The sequence below is a fragment of the Syngnathus floridae genome, chromosome 5 (genome assembly GCF_059516105.1).
Source record: "Syngnathus floridae isolate MCC-2025c chromosome 5, RoL_Sflo_1.0, whole genome shotgun sequence".
In the NCBI taxonomy this organism is placed as follows: Eukaryota; Metazoa; Chordata; class Actinopteri; order Syngnathiformes; family Syngnathidae; genus Syngnathus; species Syngnathus floridae.
This window is the reverse complement of record NC_142417.1, coordinates 16,786,144-16,797,915: the sequence shown is the minus strand read 5'-3', so window position 1 is coordinate 16,797,915 and position 11,772 is coordinate 16,786,144. Positions and strand designations below refer to the sequence as shown.

At 41.7% G+C, this 11,772-nt stretch overlaps 1 protein-coding gene across 3 annotated transcripts in view; it reads right to left on the bottom strand.

Moving 5' to 3' along the window:
• Window positions 1-2,837: 2,837 nt before the first annotated feature.
• The window catches only part of zfr (zinc finger RNA binding protein), a 92,598-nt gene continuing 83,663 nt past the window's right edge, over window positions 2,838-11,772 (bottom strand). For 2 of the 3 annotated variants that reach the window (XM_088376171.1, XM_088376172.1), the window contains exons 15-20: window positions 11,317-11,458; window positions 8,325-8,422; window positions 7,487-7,582; window positions 5,967-6,078; window positions 4,587-4,684; window positions 2,838-3,837 (exon numbers count right to left, since the gene is read on the bottom strand). In XM_088376171.1, coding sequence (XP_088232297.1) covers window positions 3,655-3,837; window positions 4,587-4,684; window positions 5,967-6,078; window positions 7,487-7,582; window positions 8,325-8,422; window positions 11,317-11,458 — 729 coding nt within the window. In that variant the 3' untranslated portion in view covers window positions 2,838-3,654. Of the gene's footprint in view, window positions 3,838-4,586; window positions 4,685-5,966; window positions 6,079-7,486; window positions 7,583-8,324; window positions 8,423-11,316; window positions 11,459-11,772 lie in introns of those variants that run through there. The other variant, XR_015858606.1, reaches the window with a different exon arrangement.

Genomic DNA, 11,772 nt, shown 5'->3' with positions numbered 1-11,772 from the left:
GTTACCCTGTTGCAACACACCTGAATCAAATGATCAGCATGTATTTAAACGCTGTTCTCCCGTCACTTATGAACCCACTGAGAGCTGGAGATCATGGCTTGAAGAAGCCAACAGCACCACGTCATCTGCAAAAAGCAGAGACGCGATGCTGATGTCCCCAAACCGGACACCCTCAACGCCTCGGCTGTGCCTAGAAATTCTGTCCATAAAAATTATGAACAGAATCGGTGACAAAGGGCAGCCTTGGCGGAGTCCAACCCTCACTGGGAACGAATCCGACTTACTGCTGGAAATGCGGACCAAACTCTGGCATCGGTAATACAGGGACCGAACAGCGCTTATCAGTTGGCTTGGCACCCCGTACTCCCGAAGCACCCTCCACAGAACTTGCCGAGGGACACGGTTGAACGCCTTCTCCAAGTCCACAAAACACATGTGGACTGGTTGGGCGAACTCCCATGCCCCCTCGAGGATCTTGCCGAGGGTGTAGAGCTGGTCCACTGTTCCGCGGCCAGAACGAAAGCCACACTGCTCCTCGTGCTCCTCCTGAATCCGAGGTTCGACCTCCTGACAGACCCTCTTCTCCAGCACCCCTGAATAGACCTTACCAGGGAGGCTGAGGAGTGTGATTCCCCTGTAATTGGAACACACCCTCCGGTACCCCTTCTTAAAGAGGGGAACCACCACCCCAATCTGCCAATCCAGAGGCACAGTCCCCGATGTCCACGCAGTGTTGTAGAGGCGTGTCAGCCATGACAGCACCACAAAATCCAGAGGCTTTAAGAACTCCGGGCGGATTTCATCCACCCCTGGGGCCTTGCCCCCGAGGAGTTTTTTTAACTACCTCAGTGACTTCAACCCCAGAGATTGGAAAGTTCGCCTCAGAGTCTCCAGTTCCTGCTTTCACAATGGACGGCGTGTAGGTGGAATTGAGGAGGTCTTCGAAGTATTCTCCCCACTGACTCACGACGTCCCGAGTCGAGGTTAGCAGCACGCCATCTCCACTGTAAACAGTGTTGACGGTACACTGCTTTCCCGTCCTGAGACGCCAGATGGTGGACCAGAATTTCCTCGAAGCCGTCCGGAAGTCATTCTCCATGGGCTTGCCAAACTCCTCCCACTTCGCGCTGTTCACCTACACGCACAGCTCACATGCACGCACGCTACACGGAAGTGCGACGCCTTTCAAAATAAAAGCGAAACAGTTGTATTGTACGCACGACACAATTTTTCTTTTTTTTTAAAATTACGATTGGCCCCATGCGGTCCGGACAGGGACGCACAAAGGGCCGGATGTGGCCCGCGGGCCGTAATTTGCCCAGGTTTGCTATAAGTGATACCTCATGATAACCTCGTATTCATTGTCATTGAAATACATGAGATGAAATGGCATTAAATGTTTGATAAATTACTTTACTGACATGAAAAATGCATTTTTCTACGCAACATTCTGTTCAAGTTATGACATGATCCATTAATACAGAGAAAACAAGGGGGTGGGATTAGATCTTTCCAGTCCCTTTGAACACGTAAACTTCTCTGAACTATGATACATAGCTTTTTTTTTCTCCTAAATTTTTAGCTTTATATTGTGTAAATGTGTTTATTTGTTCAACAGTACTATCAATAAATCAATCAATCAATCTGGATGGACAGTGATTACAGTCATTCTTTAACCGGTTTGTAGCTTTTTTCTGTGGGATGACATTTAAAACCTCATCTATGTTTCATTGAGGGGTCATGCCTGGCCTTCATCCACTCGACACACACAGCATACCTAATGATGGAGGGAGGCAGTAGTGAAATGTCATTCCTGAACTTTTTATAATGCTTCATTCAAGGAAACGAGAATAGAAGTACTGTTTCCTCAGATATACTTCGATAGCTATTGTGTGAAGCAGGTGATGATGATGTGGCTTTCTCTTATGTGATGACAAAATATCCATGCTGATGTGACAAAAAAAAAGTGGATACGCCAAGATTTAACAGACGATGATGATGATGATAGTCCTCTACCTTCTCAGACCTACCTTAAAGAATCCTTGAATGAGATAACTTTGCCTCTCACTGGGTCAGGTAGTTTTCAGCATCAAGTTTTCTGAGAATCCAGAGGTGAAAGCAGCAATCCAGGCGTTGAGGAGACTGGTCATAGGAGACGTTTGTGTCACATGTGAGTGGCAGAGTGGGAGGTACGCAGCCAATGACAGCACATCGCTTTGTGAGCAAACGCAGTAATGGAATTGCTCTTTGGTAAAGCATGTGCGCAGGTACGACTCATTTCTTTCCACATCCGGGCTATTCACGCTGAGGATTATGAAGTTTAACAAAAGGCACCTCAGACGTCACAAGAAAGTTCAATGCTGCAGACAGATTTCTTTCAGTCAGGACTGCATACCACGTCACAACCGTATTCAATGCTGCAGACTCATTTCTTTCAGTCAAGACTGCATACCGTGTCACGACTGTGTTACCATATTAAGGAGCCAATGTTAAACACAGCAATAGGTAGAACAAGGAATTTCGCCAGGCATTTTTCAGTGGGGTGGCCAAGGTGACAACACCTCAGTGAGGGATTGCCGTGCTTATTGCATCATTCTTGCACATCTATCTATCTATCTATCTATCTATCTATCTATCTATCTATCTATCTATCTATCTATCTATCTATCTATCTATCTATCTATCTATCTATCTATCTATCTATCTATCTATCTATCTATCTATCTATCTAAACGTACCAACACACCATCACACACACACCATAACACACACCCACGCACGCACACACACACGTACGCACATTAGAAAGCACACCAGAAAGCACATCAGAAAGCACATAGCTCTTAAATCTGTAAATTTATTGTGCTCCTGGAATTGCACAGCAGGAAGCATGTCAGAACACAAGCGTTCAGAACACATCAAACAGAGAGAGGTATATGACCATCTTTCCCTTTCCAAACAGGATTTGTTTTACTTCCAGCATTGAATATAGCACTTAGCCAAGACAAAAGGGTGACAAGACTAACTTCCTTGGGGAAAAATACATTTCCAATTCCAATATATGCATTCAGAATATAGTCATGCTTTCCACAAATCAAAGTCTCTCCATCTATTTAAGAGTATACAAGCAGCAATTCCATACTTCAAGACCCTATAGAAGAGTGAATTTGCCAGATTAATGTGTCTCAGTAGCCCAAAAAAATAAAATAAAATTCATCTTGGAACAGAACCGTACAAATGAATGAATAACCCCCTTGCCTCCTGATGCACAATAGAATAAAACATTTTTCTCCACCACATCAAAGCAAGCAAAGGAAAGTAACAGCGCATTGTTAAGAAAGCCAATGTCACCAACATTTGACAAGATCACAAAACTTAATAATTTAACTTTTTCAGGTTAAAAAAATTGCTTTAACTTGTACAGATGGAACCCAAACATTAGGAAATCTACAACTAAAACCAATACACCAAGACAGTTTTCTTTCTCTATTACAAGTGGGGTTGGAATTACACCGGTGCATTTATAGCATAAAATAAACCAAAAAGGGAAAAAAAGCTTTATATTGTAGCTAAGCCAGTGCACACAGTAGATGATGAACCCCATTTTAGACAGGTGAGTACAACTTTTTCTCTAACATGTTGCGACTTTGAAGCTTACAAAATATCATAATCCTTCTTATCCTTTTTGCCTTCACCCTCAAAGCTGTCTCCCCCGTCACTGTTCTCATGGCGACGCTTGCGACTGCTGTTGACAATGAAACGAGTGTTCGTCTGCGGCAGAGGGTCCATGCCCAAAACCTTATGAACATGACGGAATGCCAACAGCCTCAGCGCAACCTGTAGAGACAAAGCCACAAGACGCATACACCCATTGAGTACGTCAGTTGAATTATTCTTTTAAGAGTGAATTAACATTTGAGTTTGTTTGTTTCTCTCTTTGTCTCTACCAGATCACTGATGTCAATCAGATAGATTTTATTAGTATCACAGTGGAGCCCTATCAAAAAAAATTACAGTATTTTCCGCACCATTAAGTGCTGCAGGGTAAAAGGCGTAGACTCAATTGCGGGGACATTTCTATACTTAATCCACATATAGGACACACTGCATTGGAGGGCGCATGCATGCCATGACTTATGGCAAACAAAAAAACAACAACAGAAAAACGTTCAGTTGTACTTTTTTCTAGTGTTTAACCATGTCCTCTACTGTACTCACATTATTGTTCATTGATATTCATACGCAAAGTCCTTGTCTTCTGTATCCGATTTAACAGTCGGGCAAGTTCGCCATTAAACATGCCAAGTTCCCTTTCGTCAGCCTCCTTGTTGTCATGTTGCTCTTTGGCAATGAGCCCGGTTTTCCAGAAAGCTTGAATTGTCTTTGTGGTGCGTTGAAAAGAATTCTCAAATCACTGTAGTCTGTTTTATATTAAATCTTACACAACATCCTACCTTTACTGGGTATTGAATTTGTGGGATGTTGGTTTGAATACGTCTAACCTTTCAGCCCTAATTTCAAATTGTTATATGCATGCCATTTTGCAATGTCAAAAATATGCAGAAGAAAAAACAAGAGCTTGTAACCTGGGCACTTAAGGTTATGTCCTCTCTTTCCTGCTCTCCAATGGCTTCCAGGGTATCGACAGCACTCTTTTCACATGGATCCATCAGTCCAGGCCCACCTGTTAAAACAAATACATCTCCCTGAGTGTGAATGTAGTAAGATACAAGACAAAGTTAACTGCTTGTTCCTTTGAAGATAACTTGAAGGATACAATTTCTGCAAAAGCAACTTTCAGCGGCATTTGCAAACCCTTACCAGGGTTCTTTAGTCGAAACCAAAGGAGTAACGGACAAAATTGTTTTTTATGCTACAATAACCGAAATTGTAGAAACCATTACTGTTGCACAATCAACTCCTTGATAGAAAACAACCAAGGACGGTGGGCGTTAATATACTTTAGGATGTTATATTGTTTCATATGTAATTTTTATTTTATTCGACTAATTTTTTCAAATTTGAAAATCTTTCATTTATTGTGTAATTTACCAGAAGTACAGTGATCCCTCACCACTTCGCGCTTCACCTACTGCAACTTCACTATTTTGCGGGTTTACTATGAGTGACAAGAGAACTATGTTTAAACACACGCTGATAGCACGAGGCATGCCTGTGAGCAATCTGCTGACTTGAGGACAAGTGTGGGAGGTGAGGAAAGCCGACTGTGCGCGAGAGAAAGAAACCAACGGGAGGAGTCGGGACACGTGACAATATTGTGTGTTTGATCTTATATTTACTGTAAAGGTACAATGCACGCACAGAACAGTATGGGAATGGTAATTAAGGGAATGGGAAAAGTTTGTGTAGCATACAAGTCTGAGGGAGGCTTTATAAAGCCTTAATATTGCGTATAGGACCACAACGCAATAAGAGAATCATGTGTAACCGTGACTCACTTTGGTTTTGCTATGCATGATCTCCCCCGGGTTAGTGTAAAGCAGGGATTGTTAACCGGTGGTCCGTGGCGGTATTGCAGATAGTCAGCAAAATTGGAAACGGAAAATAATTAAATAAAATTGACTTATTATTTGGACTTGATTTATTTTCCAGCTAATTTTGTGAATCATTTACCCATCCAAAATATGTCAAATGTAGCTGAGATACCCAAAACAGATTCAAGTAAATAGCCTGTATAGGTCTATCCTCCTTTGGTGCAAAATAAAATAATATAATTTGAGTTGGTCGGCAACTCCTTAATAAAAAAAGTGTCATTGTGGTAGAAGCGGAAAGAATTTGTTTCCACAGCCAGTTACGGCAAGAAAAATCCAGCCTTATAATATGGTAAAGTCAAATTAAAGAAAAATTACGAGGGCAGGACTTTAGAAATGCCTGCTAGTGGGATCAAATAATTTATAAGAGAATCAACAACAGGAATTATGTCATTAAAAAAAAATTTATATTACCAGAGAGTAAAATCCCAGATGAAATGCATTCGAAGACACGCCTTAGTGCATCGCCTGGGCTAAGCGGTGCAGCGGCACTACTGATGGCCTTTTCCACAAGCAGCTCCATGGCCTAAAGTGAAAGAATGGTTAGAGATTTGGATTGGAAATGTGTTTAATGTGTGAAAACGCATGTTTGTGAATTTGGTATTCGCACCACGCCTCACTGGACATTTCTGCTTCACGCACCAGCGCATCTCTAAATTTGATGAAAAGAAAGTAGACAAAATTTTACACTGGGGAAAAGCAAGTCTAATTTGATTTACCGTATTTTTTGCACTATAAGGCGCACATAAAAACTTTAAATGTACTCAAAAAACCACAGTGCTCCTTATAATGCAGAGCGCCTTATATATGGATCAATTGATGGATTTGTTGATCCATACTGGTTGTAAACAGCGCTCTGCCAAAATGTTTCAGTACGTTTTAATACGACTAGTAAATTACAAGGTCGCATCGCTTTCGGCATTACGGCAACCATGGTCAGGGGCGTCGCAGAAGTAAGCTACTACTGGTCATGACATGACGTTTAAAAAAATAAAAACAATTTTTCGATAGGCTAGAATCCATCCCATTTCTTGATTGACATACAGGTAAGCCTGTCGGGAGGCAATCACAGTGACCATACCACCCCCCCCACCACAGCAAGTTTAGCTGCGCATACACAAGACCGGCACCAAAGCTAACAAGCTAATCAATGCATTATGCATCAATGCACGCACTCACTTTTTTCTTTTAAACTAAATATAGTTTATGACCATCAAAAATGAGTGGGGTTGCTGGACCAAGAAGCCAAACCGTATCACTTTCATCCCATTCCTTGCTTGACATACAGGTAAGCCTGTTGGGAGGCAATCACAGCGGTTCAGAAAATGGATGGATGGATGGATGGATGGCACAGGAAAAAAAGTTTAGCTTTTGCTTTATTTGTAATTTTTGTAGACTTTTGAATAATCATATTGGATTTTTCATTGCTCAACAACATAACATGTTTCTATATAATCAAAATCCATCCATCCATCCATCCATCCATCCATCCATCCATCCATCCATCCATCCATCCATCCATCCATCCATCCATCCATCCATCCATCCATCCATCCACCCACCCACCCACCCACCCACCCACCCACCCATCCATCCATCCATCCATCCATCCATCCATCCATCCATTTTCTATACAGCTTGTCCCCACGGTAATAAAATTAAATATAATAAAAAAGAAGTATAGAATACATACCCATCTATTTATCATCCATTTTTTGTACGGATTATCCTCGCTGGGTCACGGCTGATATTAGCATTTTTTCACCCCCCCAAAAAATATCAGATATTCACATATGTATTACATTTTAACTTGAGTATCGTTACAGACCAAACAGTACCCAGTTTGTCCCAATTATTGATGCGCAACTAACGGGGAGTTTTCGATTGTTACCATTTTGACACAGAAGTTGTCATATCCCAATAGGCACACTCACCCATCCTGGGAAGGACGACCAGGTTGGAGCTCGGTGACAGAGGTCTCGGAGTATCCGAATGATGATCACGCATGACTGCAGTCCATTTGCTCTAGCCTTGTGATATAATAAAGTTACATTTATGTGCTAAATCAAAGGTGAGTTGTGGATAGTCAAACCATTCGTAGAGGTCCAACGACTACTGTTCATAATGGAAGCTTGAGTATGGTTTGAGGCATTAATGAGCCATCAAAGTTTGCAATCAGCTGCCATTGCCAGTAGCCCTGTACCTCACAGTTAGTAAGAGTTCAAAGTTCGCAAGATGCACAAGAAATGAGGACTTCCTTGCCATCTTCTAAACCCTGACCCAAGGTTGATCAAGGAAACCCACAAACATGTATTTCAAAATACAAGAGTTCATTTGAGAGAGAATGGAGACTGAAGGAGCTCAGGATGTCTGCAATAATTTACCCGTGATTTAGCACAGGAAGTGGTAACACAGGAAACTAATCAGATTTTCCTTTGTCTATCAATCCCCATTTCGTACACGTGGTAGAGTAAAAGATACAAATGTAGTAGAGTAAAAGATACAAACACTTTTGCACAACTTGGTGCAAGGTATCGTGCAGCCTTATGGAATATTTTGCAACTACACTTGAAATGGCAAAACTAGGATGCCAGTTTTCATATTTAGTCCATCAAATGCTCACAAATCAAATTCTTTAGAGGGATTTGTTTTTAAATGCTTAATGGATATTTTCATCAGTAATGGAAGATTCAAATGTGTAAAAACAAAATAAATTAAACAAATAATGCATCTCATAAGGCTACAATAATAAAATAAAATGATGTTCCGAACCTGGAACCACTTAGCGTGGCGCAGAGCAGCCAGAGCGTCAAGGCATTTTTGCCTGTCCAAGACGTCCGCTGGGTCTTTCACCAAACCCGAGGTTACATCTAAAAATGGATTTGAAGTGTCAAAATGTTGATGAGGAATGGGTGTTTGACCAGGTAAGCAAGGCTGGCAAAGAACAAACACATTGCCACACATACCAATGATTCTTTACAAAGCAACCCACATTTGTTTTTCCTTTTACAAGTTTCTTCAAACTTAATACTATGAACAACAACTTTAACATGAACGTTCTGACTTACTGGATGGCTACACACTACACACACAGATTTTGTCTTTGATTCAATATTGTGGATTGCTTTATTTTGAAACCACCACGATCTAGGCTATTAGTCCACACTAGTTTAGGCTGACACTACATGCAGCCATTACCATTTTATCAGGTAATAGATTTGTTGAAAAGTCACTTTAGCTAAGATATGGTGAGAAGTAGTTGACCTCCAATGACACATTGGGAGGATGATGGCGCTTGACGACCATTAAAAGGAGTTGCAAAGTGAAGTTAAAGGTCAGGAACCATGACAGCGACCTGATAAAAAGCAGCATGGCAATGGTAGGTGTGGCAACATTTTTGGGGTGTGGGAAAACCTTGGTCAAAAATCCTTCCGAAGTTCTTGGGCTCTACTAAATCTGATGGGAGAAACCAATAGACAATTTCTGTTTATTTAGGTCAAAGCAATAAAACGGGTCATTTCGTTGAATATGTGAAGACTGTACTATGATAAACAACAAAACAAAATTGCGATGAGTGCTGAGGGAGAGAAAGCAATGCCAGCAATCAAGAGGTTAAGATATCACTGCATGCACACCTGGCATCAGTGGGCTTGAATAAGACCTCAACAGACAATTTATGTCCAAGGCTGTACTCAGGTCCAACCAACCAAGTCTACCAAAGCCTTGTTACTTTAGGCTCAATAATACTCCCCTAAGAAAACAAGTCATTTATCTGATTACAAAGATAATAGCTCATGGCTGTGGTCAGAAGACATTGTGTGAATTTGGCATTGCTGTAGGTAACCTTACATATATTGAGCCACATTTTGAATTCAAAAGCTGTGAATATACTCAGGGGAGCACTTTGGATCAAGAGATATGGTGAACTGTTCACCTGAACACAAAAATACAATTTGTTTCCTGTGGAAAAAAAGAAATAACATCTCTGTCTCATTTGGTGTGTGGGGGGATTCTGATCTGCCATGATCTAAATGTTGACACATAACATATACAGTGATCCCTCGCCACTTCGCGCATCACCTTTCGGACTGGACAACCATGTGCAATACGGACTGTTTATTTAGGGAATGCGTCGTGCGTCGTTGTGGCATCTTGTTACACAGCGGATCAAGCAAACGGTAATCAGGTGGCAGGCGTGCGTGTGCCAAAGCTGACAAAATGGCGACGACTGACCGGCGAAGAACGGCGTCTTTATCCACGCCCTAATCAGTGGGTAACACGGGACAGGTGGTGGCGATCAACGTCGATTAGCACGCGCAGTTTCGTATTGGCGATGCACGCCCCGAGGTCTAGTGCGGAGGGGGCCTCAGCCAGCCAGCAGGGTGAGAGTGGAGACGTGACACAGCCGCGCACAAAGGAAAAGTGAACCGCCGTGCAGAAGGCCTCGGGACAATGGCAATAATCGCTTATAGCGTGCATTTAACCAATGTGCTTCACTGAAGACAAGCGCTGGGTGCGTGGCTGGCTGCTTCACACGTAGTAAAAAAGCACTGCCGTCCAGTAGTTGGGACAGCGGCAATGAGCCCTGATAGTGCAGGGCGTGCCTCTGAGCAATGTGCATCACTGAGGACAAGAGAGGGGTGCGTGGCTGCCGTGCATGTGGAGGAAAAAAAGCACTGCTGTCCAGCAGTCAGGACAGCGGCAATGAGCTCTGATCACGCGGAACATGCTTCTGATCAATGTGCGTCATTGCGGGGTTCAAATGCAGGCGGCAGCAGCCGGCCACTCGCGAGGGAAGCAGCACTAACCGGTGCAGAAGGAGTCGGGACATGTGATAATACCACGTGTTTATTCTTTTGTTTACTGTAAAGGAACAATACATGCACTGAACAGTGTAGCAAGGGAGGGATTTGGCTGCGGCGTCGGTTTGTAAATAAAAAGTTGGTTCGTAGGTAGATGCAAAAAAAATAAATAAATCGCAAGGCTCCAGTTCGTATCTCAAAAAGTTCGTAAATCTAGGCATTCATAATTAGCAGTACCACTGTACAATGGTGTTTAAATTTCTAAATTATACATCATTTCTACTTCGTTGATTTTCGTTTTTTGCGGGTGGTTCTGGAATGCATCCTGTAGAAAAACGAGGGATCACTGTTCAACAAAATTAATATGTTTAGTGTAAAAACAACAATGTAAGGTTTGTTCTACTGATGAATATTAATATTATATATAAATATATTAATAACACTGATAAAATTCTTAAAACACAACCAGAATCCCTGAGAACACAGGAAACAAAATTTCACCAGGGTATATAACTAGACTTATCACAATGCAAACACTGGTCATGCTTTGCTTGAAAGGGATAGTCTCTGAGAAGAGTTAAAAGTGCGGAAAGACAAAAGAGCAATACTGCTGGCAGCCTCTTTTGCGTTACATTCCAAGTGATCTTTCACGATATTTTAAATTCTTTATAAGGCTCCAACCTAAATAAAATAATTTTAATCTTTTATGGTTTTACAAACTTTTACATAAACAAAGCCTGAAAGAAAGAAGTTCTTTTGTTTTTTTTTTACTTTAGAAGCCAGATGTTTCTGACATGAGGGGAACATATTGCCAGGATGCTTCTTTAAGGCCCAAAATATTTTTGGGGGTGCCAGCAGCACAAAACTCTCAGTGACAAATCAAGACACTGGAAATGATTCCATCGGGAAATAGCAGAGGCAATATAAAGAGGTATAACATAAACAGCTATGGTTTTTCCAACCTCCATCCCGGCCATTTTCCTCTCTGATTACAGGTGAAGTCAAAGTGATGGTCACTTGCATCTTTGGCTCTGTACAGGATGTAAGAATGATGGCTGCTTCTTGGAGAGACCCTTTAACATCATATTTTTCTGGTGCTACTATCTAGAAAGATAAAAAAAGCACAGAGAAGAATGAAAACAAGTATATGGAGCCGAAGTAATCATTCATACTCAATCGCTACCATAAAATAGTTTTTTGTACCGTGTGCATAGTGCAATGATATAGATATTTATAATAAACAAGGCTGAATTTACCTCATTGACAGCCGCTGTGGTGTCAATGGTTATACATTAATGAACAGCTAACACTTCGATTAGAGGCTAAAGCTAACTGCAGGACTTAATAGTACAATAGATTGTAGGTGTGTGGCAATCCAGCTATTTAAACGCAAAATCAATGTGCCTGCCCCACAATCC